Raw genomic sequence first — 15,997 nt, 5'->3', positions numbered from 1 at the left:
AAACAACTTGGGCGTCGAAAGACCAAAATGTTTAATCATGGAGGTTTGTGCTTGGTCAATTACCCTCAATTTATATTTTTATAAATCTATGCTATTAGGTAGAAATTAAAATCAAATAAATATTTTTATTTATTTTTATATATTATATAATATGATAATTATATAAATGAATTCGAAATAATTATATAAATAATTTTTATAAATCTCTATAAAATTATTAGTATCACTCGATTAACCTTAAAAATTGATATTTGACTTGATTTACAAAATCAAGAGCTCAATTATCATATTATATAATATATATAAAATTAATTAAAAATAAATAAATCATACAAACACTATCGGTGCATGAACAGAAAAAAATCATGAACTTAAGCAACAACTTTGAAATTATAAAATTCATTATGATAAGGTTGATTTTGTCATTACAATCTAATATACAAATTTAAGTCATTCTTATTAAAATCATACCAAATATTAGATATAATATCCTAGATCTTATTTATCTTTAACTTATCCTTATATTATATATCATATGTTTATCCTATCATGTGTATCAAATTATGCCTAATATGTTTTACCAATCCTTGTGTTAAAACCAAATATTTCGCTTATGACCATAGCTTAAATCATTAATTTCCACCAAATGGCAAATAAAAAAAAAAATTTAACATAACGCAAGTCAAATACGATCGATTGACTCGGGTTTAGTGCCCGTGTCACACACAGTGATTGACATAAACATATTTTTTGTGTAAGGACATGAACTAATTAATCGATATCTAATTTGACATTCCGATTTCCTTCCATTTGAGGAGATAAAGCTATCAACATCAAATTCAAGATATTCCTCATTTTCAGAAGGAGGTGGAGTAATTATAATTTTCAAATCCATAAATTTGAAGTTCTTTAACTTCAATTTTAAGTTTGTTTTACTTTTTTTATTTTTTAAACTTATTTTTTTGATGCATATCAATTTCAAATCCATCTTTTTTAATCTAATCTTTAAATGAAATGCTTCCATCTAGAATCCATTTGTTTGATCTACTCTTAAAATGAAATGTTTCCATCCAAATGGGGTCAATTTTCACGTACATGGATAAACCAGACTTATCCTCCTAGCATAACATATTCGAAATCTTCTTTTCCTTGAAAATAATAATAATAATAAATATTCTCTTCGAAATATTAGATTAAAACTAAAAAACATGAAACAAAAGAAATAAATAAAGTAGTTATTGTCATAGAATTCCCAAAATTCTTTAGCATCATGCTAACACGTGAGCGATGATTGTTAACTTTGTATCAAGTTCAATTTTAACCTTCTGTTCATGTGATAAGTCACAAGTTTAAATTTGATACCTACAGTATTATTAACATATCTAAGAATCCAACTGAGTTATACAAAGTTGGCTCGTTCTCTCAGTCAGAGCCAACATTTTCTTACCTTTCAAGTTCACCTTATAATGTGCCAACACTCGAGGCAAACCTAACTCATATTTACTCCAGCTCCAGAACATATCACAGCTATGTAACAAATCGATCAACAAATTTCTTCATAGGATTATGGTTTCTTTCCCGAGATGCAATGCAGATGCTACGCCGTCAGCAAAACCTCACCATGCAAACCTGCAAAAGTGAAAACCAGAAATCAATTCTAAAATTCTTAGATGATGTCTAGACTGTTGTACGTATAAGAGATTTCAATTCCATTGTCACCACCATATGTAACATTCGAACAGTCCAAGATAGATTGTAGCAAGAAAGAGAAAAATAAAAGATAGATGAGTTTGAAGGAATACATTGATCAAAACAATCTGTAGCAAACTGCAGGAGGGCTTCCATTTCTTCAGCCATCATTGCTACCCTTTCTGCCTCCTTCACAGCTTCAGCAGCTACAAATGATTTATTTTCAGCCTCTGCAATTCTGAAAGCAGTGGACCTCGCTACTTCTTCAACAGTATCCCCAAGCAATCCAACACTCTGAATCTGTCTAGGGTGGGAGTCTTTCAGTCCCACGGTGGGGGTTTTCATATCTGGTAGTACATCTCTTTTGATTCTGTAACAATTCTGAACCTGCATTTGGAACTTAAAAGATTAGACAGACTCACAAATGATTTAATGATTTTTTGATAAACTTGGGTTTCTGAAGAAAAAAACACTCAGAATGCTTCCGTGACATTCCTAGTTCTGTATGTATCAATCTATTTTCACAATAACAAGACATGATGTTGAGTAATTAAATCTGTGGTATCATTTACAATTCAAGCTTCTGACAGAGAACGCGGAAATCCGACCAAGAATAAGGAAATATGGCCATAATTTAAATGGTCAAGTCAGAACCAAGAACTGGATTATCAGAAAAGAGAAGAAGATATAAAACAGCTCAGCTTTATCATTTTTAGCTTGGTTTCCTTTCAAAACTTTTGCAAAGGTAATCCACCTAATAAAGTGTGGATTTCTAAATGCTAAATAATCAAGTGATAAGTTTATCTAACACAATTTTCCAAAGTAACTAAGTTCATGAACAATTTTCGAACCAGTAATCGAAACTACCACCAAATCAAATAATATATACACTAAAAACGCCGTTTGAAGTTCTCATTGAAAAGAACATGGTGTATAGTCTCATTTAACCAGTAATTTAATCATTAAAACCAGCAATGAATCATTAACAACTATCACCGATAATTTAAAGGCAAAATTCAATTCGAAACAATCTCCAGGAGAAATTTAATCATTAAAACCAGCAATGACTCGTTAACAACTATCATCGATAATTAAAAGGCAGAATTCAACTTGAAACAATCTCCAGGAGAAATACATAAAAAAACGTGGAAGCAATCATAAAAACGGAAAACAAGTTCCATACAATACAAGATATGGATGGATAAGTTCAACAAAGGTACAAGTACAACTATGAACTGCATCGCACTGTAGAATCGAGAAGAAATTTCACCTTTTCGAGTTTGTCTTGAAGAACAAGCCTCCTTAATCTAGAACTCAGAATCCGTTTAAAATTTTGTGGAACTTCTTGCCTTTGCTGAATGAATCACTCATAAAACAGAAAAATCTTTAGTTTTTGGAAACAAGCACTATAAGCAAGAAGGATAACAATGCTAAACACAAAGCAAAAGACACAGTTAACATTTGACAATGAGTTGATAGATATCAATAAACCACAAATATTTTGTTCATGAGCACAATTAGTATGATCAAGCTACCAAAAATATCCAATCTAAAAAACTTTCTTTCTTCAGATTCACAATTAAGCATTGAAACAACAAAAAATTTTAAATGTATACTGCCAAACAAAGTCATCTTCCAGATATAGTGTAAAAAAAATTACAGAGAGCAGCTGAAGTATTCTGCATCAGTTGAAAGACTTGAAATTTGAAAACACATAAATTTTATGTCACACACAGTTTCATTCTTTATAAAGATTAGAAACAGTCTTGTAATCAGTTTATGAAAAAAAAGGTTTTCCATTAAGACTGTAATAAATCACAAATAAAATGGTTTGAAAATTTTATCTTATGAAAGACTTCTGTGGAGAACATCACATATAATTAGCTGGGGGAGGGGAAAAAACATATCAGAGAAACTCCTACGAAAAGTAATATTTTGATAGTTAGCATGGGGATCATGATTAACTTTGGTTCAAAAATAATCAACGGGGATTTAAATGAAAGTGTAGGGAAAAAACAAATATACAGGCAAGAGATATGTGCAGCTGTTTTCCTGATGAGGCCACAAATTCATAAATAATTTAAAATGTAAACATCAAGAACACCATCTTCAAAGGACGGAGCTAAAAACTAATGTTTAACTGCAACCTTATTTGTGGCAAGGACATGTCATTATCGAGTAAATACTTGTGATGTGGTGTATTATACGTGTTTTACTTCTAGAGATAACTGTGGCTGTCAATTCATTTGCATACTGCAGCTTTTAGCAGTTGAATCAACAATGAATTCCACTCATATCTCTAGATATGTTAAAAATAACTTGAGGACGCTCTTTTCTTTCTTCTAAAGTGATAGTTCTCAAGAAGCGAGTTCATATCGAACTACCATGTGGCTGCTAAGGGAAAGTCATACCTCCTCAATGAAATTCAATTTTCATGTATTTTCTAAAATTCAACTTTTGCCCCCTTCCCCCACCACAAAATAATAATAATGATAAATTAATTGTATCATCCCTACCCCCTCTCCAAATTTTGTAAACATCCCTCGTACTTTCCAACGATAAAGCCTGATGAGATTGCAAAAATAACCAGACCTCAATGAAATTAGCAATTGTGCTTGAATCTGATCCATTTGGTTCCTTGAGAGTAGACAGTGCCTCATATATCATGGCATTGTACCTAAGGAAAAGTAATAATGTTACATGCTTGAATAAAAGGGAGGAGACAGATAATAATATAAATATTTACAAATAAAAGACAACATGATATCGAAAATACAATATTTAGCATAAGAATATCTAACAAAACTAACTTGGCAGCACTATTTCCTTCAGATAACGGTTTTGCAGAATCAACCATGGGTACATCCAGTGGTGCATCATGTGATGATGGAGTGACGTTTGTAGATGTCTGTGCAATGGGTGCTGGTGTAGCCGGAGTGTCAGAATTGGCCTTCGCTTTAGGTGTCTTCGATTTATCTCTTAGGCCTTGGCCATTTGCAACACTCAAATTCCTCCACTTATCCTGCATAATAAAGCCAACATGATAGTCATATTTGGTTAAATGGTTTAAAAGAGTGCGGTTTCCAACAATTATATGACTGGCAAGAAAGTATGCTTTGGTTCATTGAGTATATGTCAGCACGGAACATATGTATCTTAGCCTACAAATAGTAATAGCAGCAGAAATTTCTAGGGACTACAAGAGGGAGAGAGAATTTGTCAATCCAAAAAATTGATATATGTGGTAAGAAGATATTCCAAGAACATTATCCTCATTTCTTCATCTGATGTTTTAGTTTAATATAATCACGTAGAAAATATAATAGTATGCTTCGTCTGATGTTTTAGTTAATATAATCACGTAGAAAATATAATAGAATGCTGAGCAATACTATCAAATGCGATTGATTCTTTTAGCGATAACATTTTCATCATGACAAGAGTTTCATAATTACCAATGTAAATCAGTGTAAAGTTGATGAAACAAATCTACGAATTTTTTTCAACATAGAAATCGGGCACGATTACTAATCTAAATACAGTTTTTTTCTTTCACTTCTTCATATGAATCACCATAAAAATCCGCGATAAACTACATATTTGAACTTTAATTAACCACCCCTATAAACTCATATAAAAAAAAGGCTATAAGAGTTCCAAAAAACTCCCATAAACTAGTCAAAAGTGTTTATACGAGCACAAATTACAACAGCAAATTCGAATAAAAACTTATATGATGGTGCTTCTCGGATGCCCACTCTAGTATACGGCGCCACACATTAATTTAAGTAAATGCTGTGTACCTTGAGATCGATGTTAGATCGAGCAAACAGGAGGTGGTTGAATTCAGGGTCTCTTTGAATATTCTTCCACTTCCCGGCGCCGTGCTTCGCCACGCCGGCTCGCAGCGCTTCCTCCTCTTCGGAGGTCCACTTCTGCTTTGGATTCCCCATCTCTTCCTTCCTGCGCCTCCGCCGCTCAAATTACTTCTGGTGTTCGTAATATTTTTTTCGGCCTGTTGCTCTTGAGGAGTTGCGGCGGCGCCACTCGTAAATTGGGATATCCCAGTGAAATATTTCTTGAGTGTGCTTCGCAAATTTTGTAAACTTTTGGGACTAGAAAGCTATAATAGGAATAATTCAGGGTGGGCACGGGCCCGTTTCCGGGTTCGTCGAAATATTCGGGTACACATTACCCCATTTTTATATCCGTTCAGGGTCGGGTCGATACTCGAATGCACACTCATACTTTTCGTACACGATACGCAGACATGTACCATCTGTAGTATATACATCAATTTTTTTAATAGTTAAATATTAAAAAATGTATTTACAATTATTATATTAAAATAATTGTATAAAGTATTTTATATTTGTTTAATTTATTGGAATAATTATTTAGAAAGATAATTTCTTGTCATTTTTAAATATATAAATAGAATAGGTCTCTGACAAAGATACTATCAACTAAAAATCAAGAAATAAAAATACACCGAGATGATTATTCAACAATCGATACAAGTATTACTAGCTTGTGTTAATTTCATTTGGCCTACAAATGTTCCAACCTCTTTCGTGGACATTATGAATCGAGGATTTCAACTTTTTTTCGATAAATTTGTTGTAATGTTTATTATTGACACTATGGTCTACTCCAAAGGCCTAGAGGAAATTATGAAAATTGATGTATTATAGCAATCTAGAGTCAATTTTTGCGTACAATAAATTTTGATAATTACGCAACTAGTCACACTTCAATAATTTATTTTTTTTAAAAAAAATTTCTAATCAGGGAAAAAAAATTGCGACGACTTTCAACTTTTGACAAGACAAAGTTTCAGAAAATCCTAAATGGTCTTACGTACTTTGTTTAATTTAATAATATAAGAAAAACACATCTTAAACTCAAAATACGATGTTGTAAAATGTCAGTTACATTTATTATTCGTTTGGCTTGTCCTTATTAATGGCAATCTAGAGTCTATTTTTTGCAAACAATTAATTTTAATTGTTGTCCATTTAATAACAAATATACTGTATTTGTATCCTTTTCAGAAATTATGTATCTAATAAAAAAAAATAGTACTGGTTTTAATTTTTATGGACAAGACAAGTTTCTCAAACGATCTTATTTTGTTTAATAATGGAAGCAAAACCCACATTCTACTCATACTATCTACATTTAATGAATTATTTGGCTTAATCAAGCATGTAATATATACATTTACATTTACAACCATCTTCAATATGCTGATATGGAAAATGTCCATTTTCATGGCATGATTTCCTAATTCATAGCCAATCTAAGCTCACTAAAATTCCTCGATATTTCCTAGCCACAAAAAACACCACGAAAATTTGCAAGGGTACTAATATAATGTGCAATCTGACTGTGACAAAGGATCGATGGAAGACCTGTATCTTCTTGGCTATATAAATAAGAGCTAGGATTATACAAATGCATGGCCCGAGACGTGCTTCCATTATATGTGATACTTCCAAGCAATTAAGGTGCACTTAAGGAGATGGATTTAAAATCTATATTTGTTTTTTTGGTTATAATAAAATAATATATTAAATTTTAAATTTGCACAGTACATAAGTAATACAAAGTAAAATCAATTTTAAATGATATTATTATTAGGTGTACTTTAAATACATTCTTAATAACATTAAATATTATATAAATATTAAAAGTATTTTGTTTAACATAATGGTAAAGAGTGTGTCTTGAATATTTTAACATTCGTGACCAGGGACGTAGCTAGAAATTTTTTTGATCTTGGGCTAAACGAGACTAGCGTGAAATTTTTTTTCCAACGAAGCTGAAAAACCCTCAAGAATGGGCTACCAAATTGGGCTAATATTTTTTAATAAATTAAAAATACAAGGCTAATTTTTTTTTAAAAAAAGTCCAATTTATATTTCTAATTAAGCCCAAAATTGTAGTCTGGGCTGGAGCCCACCCCAGCCTTTAGGGTGGCTCCGTCCTTGCTCGTGACAACATGTAGCAAAATAATATCACAAAAAAATAACTCAATAAAAAAATAACACATAAATAATTATCACAATTGAAAACACTTGTATGATGCATTATACCAAAATAATCACTAGAAAAAGAATTGAGTTTACAAAATCAATGTTAGTGAAGAAATGAAAAGCTATCTTCCTTTAACATGAAGGAAGAAAATTGCATTATAAAATGTTAATAACAAATATAACCAAAACACAAGAATGCAAATCTGTGTGGCGGTCGAAATTTGGGGCAATAAAACAATTCTTCAATTAACATTTTGTACGGATGTTGTCTTTGAGTGTCACCAACACATCACATCAACACAATGAAAGAGTGATGCTTTGTCTTTGCGAGCTCTTTAGAAGATTCTCTTTTTGTTCTCTAGTATCTTATTCATCTCGTTTTTCTTCCCGATCCATCAATTATTCTTCAATATATAGACTTGTGTTGATCTTAATAGAATTTCATGAATAAATTCGTACAAGATAAGAAAACTAGTATTTAGTTAGAAAACAAATTCTTTTAAACATTAAAAATTAAATCTAGAGTTTAAGAAACTCATTATTTTAAAAAGACAAAACTCTCGTGCAAAATCTTACCAAAAAAAAAAAGAATTTAGAAGATAAACCGTGTCTTCAGAAACTCATTATTTTAGACATATAAAAATCTTATCAAAAAGAAAAGGAATTTAGAAGATAAATTATGTTCAAACACGTAAAAGATATATTTGAAATTTATGATTTTACTTGTCTAAATATCAAAATATATTCAAAACATTTAAAATCTATGAATTTGAAATCATTCAATCCAAAGACGGTGTAAGTTCATTTCACTACTCAACTTGTAGGACCGAGTGCTTACCGCTTTACCAATAGCTATAACTAGTGGTAATGATGCAACTCAAATCTTTTAAACCGCACAACAACACAAGCACCACGGTTCGATCGCTCTACCAAGCAGGGACAATTATTGCACCCAACAATCTCCCTCCCAATAATTGCACTCCTTGCAATCAATGGAAATCGAACCCATGACCTTGGCTCTGATACCAATTGTAGGACCGAGTGCTTACCGCTTTACCAATAGCTATAACTAGTGGTAATGGTGCAACTCAAATCTTTTAAACCGCACAACAACACAAGCACTACGGTTCGATCGCTCTACCAAGTAGGGACAATTATTGCACCCAACACAACTGATGCATGAAATAAAGCTATAATAAATGGAGCTAGGGTGAAACATGCTAAGAAATATAAAAACCATAGTAATATATACACGTATCAATTTATCATCAGAATTAATTAAATAATTTTCTCTAATTAATTTATTCTTTAGTATTTTTTATTTTTTTCTGGAAGGTCTTGTGGAACAATGGGAGACGTTTTATAAAAGGCAATAGACAATTCTACTTTGTTATTCTAAATAATTTATTAAATAATTAAAGAATCATGTAAGTTCTTGTAATATAATCCCAAGTATGAACAGCACGAAATAGTTTAAAAATTAATTTTAGAAGAAATGTGACAGTGAGATTCACGTGTAGCGTTGGTTGAGACGTGTATTATCTAATTTACCAAAATGTTACTAAAATTTGATCTAAAATACAAAATATCTTAAATTTAATATTAAAATTAAGATTCCTATGTTATTTTATAATTTTTTGTAATATATATTTAGTGATTAACAATATAAAAGGTATTATGATCATATTTAGTATAAAAATTAAAAATATCATGTATTTATAACCAAAAAAGCGTAAATAACACTCTTTTTATTTGATTATAAAATTCACAGAATAGAAAGGATGTTCATTCATTTTTATTATATATATTTTTTTTGAGCAAGATTATATTATTTTTTTAAAACCAAGATTAATACAATTATTAATAAAATCAATATAAAATAAAGTCACAGCGAATCATATCCACACACGTGGCAGGCAGTGGATGACCGTTGAACACCTCATCAAAGAGCGCCTGTTCATTCTATCCTTACGCTTCGGCAAAGTCAGAAAAGCTCCACCCCCCAAGTGTTCAAGGAGCATCGAGCACCAACTCTACAGTCTTCCAGTTGCGGTTCTTCACTCTGCTTTTTCACATTCCACCTCAAGAGATGTCCCCAAACCCCGGTCTTTAGATTTCCTGTGACAAAACGGCTGTCAGTGCACAGTGAAAATGGAGTGTGTTACAGCAAGAAACATGGCAGCAATGGTGGTCTCTATTTACCCAATCACTAGTACTTTGCATAAAAATGGCCTGAGATATGAAATGGGCTTTCCTATAAATAGATACAGTTCGTGTGTATCAGCTGGCCTGAGAGTGAGCTGTAGGGGTACGAGTGCTGGGAGTGAGAGCTGTTTGGCTTTGCCTGTGAAAGAAGATTTTGCTGATGAAGAAGATTATGTGAAGGCTGGTGGGTCCGAGCTTTTTTTTGTCCAAATGCAGCGGAACAAGGACATGGATCAGCAATCTAAGCTTTCGGATAAGGTGAGTTGTTTTTTTGTGTTACCTTCTTGGCGGCTTTGTTGTTTATATTTCTTGTTTTTAGATATTTCAGTTTGTATTACTGTTATCATTGGTATCATGCATTAATTCTTCATATTATGTGGAGATTTGTGTAGAACTGTTCTTACAAGAACGCAATGATGCTCCGCACAGTCTTGTTTTAATTTTTAAATCTGGATAAATGGCTTAAATTATCATATTTGGCTCATTGACTTGAAATTTTTTCGGTTATACGTGGTGTCCCCCAGCTGTTCCTTCAAGTGTGAAATTGTGTGCATTGAGGAAAACTAGTATTTTAAAGTGAATCTTGTTACCAGATAATTGATATTCTGTACGAGAGAGCTTCTGATTTCTCTCCGAGCACTATCATGCTTGATATTTTCTTGTTGGCAGGAAGATCACAGTAACTTTATTATATATATAAAAAAATAAGCTAAAGGCTCATGGTTTGGCCATTGCCCTCAATAAATTGAACTTGCCAACTTTTAGTAAGGAGAACTGAATGTGCCTGGATGTGGGAACTCATAGGGGTTGCGGACTAGACTTCTATGTTGATTTGCGCTTGTTGGAGTTGAGTTGGTGCATGATGTAATGAGAAATGAACTAGCAACCCGATCTTGTGTTGATAGAACTCCACCTCAAAGTTCTCATCCAGGAGAGGATTCATAAAATTAAGCAAATTTTTATCTCATTCTGCTTGTTTCTTTCTCAATTATGGTATTTTTGTCCGTAGGTCACTGTTTGAAGAACAAGAGAAGAAGAAAGGAGAGAAGAGTAAAGTAGCTTGTGTTGGTAGCTTTAGAAATTTTGCCACTTATAGATTGTCCATACTTCACGAAAAGACCTAAAAATGGTGGCCTAAACTTTATATCCTTCATCCTAATGATCGAGAAAATTTTGTACCTATTACTTTGTCTATCTCGTTTATCTTGAATAACTCCGAAGAAGAAAATAATATTACAACAATATTTGCGCAAAGCAATGCCATTCACCAGTCTAATTGTATGCTCTGACTTCTGACCAGAAGTGTGATGTTGAAGATCTTGAGATCTATTTGCTAACAAGGATGGACGAGTAAACGCCTTATGTAAAGGGAAATTATTTCTATCAAGTGGATGTATCAGCAAACTCTAAATTTGTCGTGGTTATAAAGCATTGAGGGAAACATGTTACATGAAACTTGTGGAAAACAAGACCAAATAAAACTTGAAAGGGAATAGAGGCTAAAGTTGTTTTTCTGGTGTAGCCAAAATAATTTTCTGGTTGAGCATGGAAACTATGACTTGGTAGTGTAATTTAGTTGGAATTTAGCTTGTTTTCACTTACTTTGAGTCTTAAGCTATATGTATAATCTGATGTGTATGTGCGTGTGGGTGTATATATTCATGCTCTGAGCCGAATGGGTAAACTTCTTCTTGTAGAATTCCAGTTAACATCTTTATCGAATTTTTTACCAGCATATCTACACATACATTTGCAGTTGCCAAGAATATCAACGGAAGATAATATACTGGATTTGGTGGTAATTGGCTGTGGACCTGCTGGCCTAGCTCTTGCTGCTGAGTCAGCTAAGCTAGGCCTGAATGTTGGGCTTATAGGTCCTGATCTTCCCTTCACAAATAACTATGGTGTGTGGGAAGATGAATTCAAAGGTATTTGCTTTCTAATATTTGAATTTACTTTTTACATTGATCTTGATGTTACAAGCATGTAACATCTGACCGTAACTTGATTATTAAAACCACCTTATTATGTGTTTTCTTTTAAAACTCTCTTTTTCTATATTTTAAATCATGCAAGTACTCCTTAAAATTGATTTTTTGTTTTGTATGTATGCTACATTTCTGACTTTTCTAATTCCTCTGATGATTGAATTGCTCATCTCATCCTAGTTATATCACGTGCCTTGTTTCATTCTTGTCTTTGATTATTTTAAAGCTATAGAAGATAAAATGCTTGCTACCATCCTGCCATCAGAATTTCAACTAGACCATATTTTAAATTAGTCGGTTGACTGTCTTTCATAATTTCTGACCACCATTTATCTCTACAGCCTGTTTTTTATTGTAAAGCTACTGCCATAATTTCAACTACAAGATTCGAGAAAGAGAACAGTCACATTTCTTCATTTATTTATATATCAATATTTTGATATTGCTTTAGATCTTGGGCTTGGACGGTGCATTGAGCATGCCTGGCGGGACACCATTGTATATCTGGATGACAGTGAACCTATTTTTATTGGTCGTGCATATGGACGTGTTAGCCGACATTTGCTCCATGAAGAGTTATTGAAAAGGTAAAACATCACAATTTAATTGCCGTGTATTTGGTATATTATCTTGCATTTGCATCCTAGCTGATTCACAAAAGCAGTTTGGATTATGGTTTTGTAACTCCGAAAATTTATCACAGGTGTGTTGAGTCAGGTGTATCCTATCTTAGTGCAAAGGTTGATAATATCGTTGAAGCTTCAAGTGGCCATAGACTTGTTGAATGCGAAGGAAATATTGTGATTTCCTGCAGGTGCGCGCGCTTTTGTCCAAAGTTTGTTGAATACAAAAACTCTATATTCTTCTAGTTTTTTCACCTTACGACTTATAGGCTCGCCACTGTCGCGTCTGGAGCAGCCTCTGGGAAACTCTTAGAATATGAAGTTGGGGGTCCAAGAGTTTCAGTCCAGACAGCTTATGGAGTTGAAGTCGAGGTAGTCAAAATGATTTTCATCATTCAATTCTATCTTTGGTGCTTGCTTCCTTGAATCACAAATTGTACTCGACGCAAACGTTTACGTAGAATTCGAAATAGGACAGATATAATGAAGAAACAATGCAACAAAACACAAGTTTTATAGTTCGGTTACAAAGGCCTGAGCGCGCAACGTAATACTCTGTGGAGAAATTTCTATTAATCTTTCTTAGTTTAGATCATAATCACCTCTTGCTTAGATAGATGAAACATGTTGCGATAAATATATCATGGAAAATTTTTCGAACTATTAAATTTTATCAAAGATATTTATCATCTTACTAGTATGAAATTTATTTTTACGATATATTCTTAGATTTCTATTATCTATCTATATTACAAGTAGCCTTCTTTATTGATTAAAATGCAGTTTTGTGCTTATAATATCCCCTTTTCTTAGCAATGAGATTTTATATTGACTCATTCCCGTTGTAGCCACGTCATGCTCAGTCATATCATAAATATTTATAGGTGGAAAACAATCCCTATGATCCTGGTGTGATGGTTTTCATGGATTACAGAGATTTCATGAAAAACCAATGTAAATGTCTAGAAGCACAGTATCCAACATTTCTGTACGCCATGCCTATGACCCCAACAAGAGTTTTCTTTGAGGTGTGTTTATATTGATCAAATATTATTGCCAAGCTTTTACACTTGTTATGGCTGTATGTCGCAACTAACACAATTATTTGCATTGCAGGAAACTTGTTTAGCATCAAAAGATGCAATGCCTTTTGATCTACTGAAAAATAAGCTCATGTCTAGGCTTGAGACCATGGGTGTACGCATTGTGAGGACTTACGAAGAGGTATAACGGTTGCTTTATTTGTCTTTGGTGAGAAACTCTGTGGATCTTTCTTTAACATTTAAATGTGTTTAATTTTAAAGTAGTAAAAATATAGAAAGAGAGGCAGCATAATACATAAAATGACTTCAGTGACACGGTGTCCAGAGAGATAAAACTCTTATTAATTTATTATATTACAATTATCATCTCTTTATCCACGTTAAAGTATATTGGATGAATAAGGTAGAAAATATTTCATATAACCATATTACAATAAAATCATATCAAAGATAATGTTGAGTCCTGACAATATGAAGCTTTGTGTGTGAAGGAGTGGTCTTACATCCCAGTTGGCGGTTCCTTGCCAAATACTGAGCAGAAGAACCTCGCCTTTGGTGCTGCTGCTAGCATGGTCCATCCGGCCACAGGTAATAGAGGAGAGATTGGGTACCTTAAGTCCAGAACATTAAGGAAGATTCATATTTTATTGGCCCTACATTGTGCAGGCTACTCAGTCGTGAGATCATTATCAGAGGCTCCAAAATATGCGTCTGTTATTGCAAACGTTTTGAAACAATGCCATGTTAAGAGCATTCTTGTCAATGCAAAGATTTTTGAGAACATCTCAATGCAAGGTAATTGAATGTGGATTCTGCATTGTGTTTTGCATGTGATGTAGAAATTAGTTTATTGCTAATATCTTTGTAGCTTATTACATCCAAATGAATCTCTTTGTTCAGCTTGGAATGCTCTTTGGCCCCTGGAACGAAAACGGCAACGATCATTTTTCCTCTTTGGACTGGCTCTTATATTGGAATTGGATATTGAAGGCGTAAGGACATTCTTCCACACATTCTTCCGTCTGCCAAAATGGTACTTCAAAATATTATTTCTTCTCACCTCTTCCTACTGCATTGCTCCGCTCTGTTAGAAGAATAATCCAGCACTTATCTATAGTAACGATACACTACATCAAAACTTTCTTTTCTTGAGAGTCTGTTTGGTGTTTTTCTTGGGTAACTGAGGGGGCATGTTTCCGGAAACACTAGATAGAATTTGATTACGTGAGACATCCTGATGTTTGGTCAACCTTACATTTACACGAATATTTGTTTGTTCATCTTGCATTTTAAAACCCCCTTTCTATATTTGAGACATGTTCCAAAATTTGAATAATTAGGACGACCCTTGGTTTGTTAACCTTAGTTATACCTTTTGTTTCTTGTTTGGAGGCTGTCTTTCGTTTTTAAGTTAATTACATCTACACGCCTTGAAGTTTGTTCACTTATAGAACCCCCCACCCCTGAGGACACCCCTTGAGATTTGATTTCCTTATACTCTCACTCCTCTAGGCTCTAACTGCTCAAAATCACCACCCCGTTCTCTCGAGTGTATAAATGGAAGTTATACCAGCCATCAGGACATGTGATGATAAGCTAAACCTCGTTGATGTTAGAAATCACTTGTCCAAAAGGCTCTAGCTTATAGGAAGTGAACCGGTAATCCATTTACAGGTTAGCTTCCCATAAGTCGAAAATCAAGGAACAAAAGAGCGTTTGGTGCAATTCCCATTCTTTAAATCCCAAACTTCATCAATTCATTACATCTCAGATTATCCTAAGAATTTGAACCAAAACTGATTCTGAGAAATGGTATTAATCTGACAGGATGTCACAAGGATTTCTTGGTTCTACATTGTCCTCGGCAGACCTCTTACTATTCGCCTTCTATATGTTTGTCATATCACCCAATGACTTGAGAAAGTCCCTTGTCAAGCATCTTCTATCTGATCCTACTGGTGCTATTATGGTCAAAACATATCTTACTATATAAATTGTGAGTTTTATTTTATTTTTTAACTTTCCCACTTGATTTTCTGAATCAAGATTGTATTGTATTAGCTGTTTGTTTAACATGTATATATAAGTTTTGGACTCAAACTTTTATGGTTTTAAACTGGATTTGCTTTTCCGGTTTTTGGTTTTAAAGGTTAAGGGATGATTCATAAATCTTGACGAATATTAAATCTAATATTAAGTTATATAATATCCAACAAAGGGTCGATTTAAATTCAAATACACTTGGCTTAAATAATCAGAAAGTCTTTTTTCTATATCTTTAACTTTTCATTTCAAGCATCAATTCGTCCTCCAGTCATCAAGAATATCGAAAAATATATAAATATATATATTTCTTTAAAATAGCCGTCATCAAGAATACTTTAATATAAACATATATATTTCTTTTAAAA

The 15,997-nt window shown here is 33.0% G+C and overlaps 2 protein-coding genes across 2 annotated transcripts; one reads left to right on the top strand and one right to left on the bottom strand.

The window, feature by feature from the left end:
- Positions 1-1,260: 1,260 nt before the first annotated feature.
- LOC140825864 (telomere repeat-binding factor 4-like) lies at positions 1,261-5,795 on the bottom strand. Its single transcript, XM_073187872.1, has 6 exons — positions 5,493-5,795; positions 4,500-4,711; positions 4,282-4,366; positions 2,960-3,043; positions 1,803-2,076; positions 1,261-1,629 (listed from the first exon to the last, which is right to left on the bottom strand). Exons 1-6 carry the CDS (start codon positions 5,640-5,642, stop codon positions 1,598-1,600), a joined length of 837 nt encoding a protein of 278 aa, XP_073043973.1. The 5' UTR covers positions 5,643-5,795; the 3' UTR covers positions 1,261-1,597.
- A 3,904-nt stretch (positions 5,796-9,699) lies between these two features.
- On the top strand, positions 9,700-15,721 carry LOC140825862 (lycopene epsilon cyclase, chloroplastic). The gene is made up of 11 exons (XM_073187871.1): positions 9,700-10,190; positions 11,689-11,860; positions 12,372-12,507; positions 12,624-12,734; positions 12,813-12,915; positions 13,428-13,571; positions 13,660-13,767; positions 14,078-14,174; positions 14,253-14,381; positions 14,487-14,619; positions 15,414-15,721. Exons 1-11 carry the CDS (start codon positions 9,879-9,881, stop codon positions 15,577-15,579), a joined length of 1,611 nt encoding a protein of 536 aa, XP_073043972.1. The 5' UTR covers positions 9,700-9,878; the 3' UTR covers positions 15,580-15,721.
- The last annotated feature ends 276 nt before the right edge of the window (positions 15,722-15,997 follow it).

This window comes from Primulina eburnea, chromosome 3 (assembly GCF_022965805.1).
Source record: "Primulina eburnea isolate SZY01 chromosome 3, ASM2296580v1, whole genome shotgun sequence".
In the NCBI taxonomy this organism is placed as follows: domain Eukaryota; kingdom Viridiplantae; phylum Streptophyta; class Magnoliopsida; order Lamiales; family Gesneriaceae; genus Primulina; species Primulina eburnea.
The sequence above is the reverse complement of the archived record's forward strand: the minus strand, read 5'-3'. Positions and strand labels throughout refer to the sequence as shown.

Excerpts from the sequence above, each read along its gene's own strand:
- LOC140825864 (XM_073187872.1), bottom strand. The coding sequence starts at position 5,642 with ATGGGGAATCCAAAGCAGAAGTGGACCTCCGAAGAGGAGGAAGCGCTG. Across the intron at positions 4,712-5,492 it reads GATCTAACATCGATCTCAAG|GATAAGTGGAGGAATTTGAG; the intron begins GTACACAGCATT and ends TTTATTATGCAG. Across the intron at positions 2,077-2,959 it reads TTCAAGACAAACTCGAAAAG|GTTCAGAATTGTTACAGAAT; the intron begins GTGAAATTTCTT and ends TTCCAAATGCAG.
- LOC140825862 (XM_073187871.1), top strand. The coding sequence starts at position 9,879 with ATGGAGTGTGTTACAGCAAGAAACATGGCAGCAATGGTGGTCTCTATT. Across the intron at positions 12,735-12,812 it reads AATATTGTGATTTCCTGCAG|GCTCGCCACTGTCGCGTCTG; the intron begins GTGCGCGCGCTT and ends TACGACTTATAG. Across the intron at positions 14,382-14,486 it reads TGAGAACATCTCAATGCAAG|CTTGGAATGCTCTTTGGCCC; the intron begins GTAATTGAATGT and ends CTCTTTGTTCAG.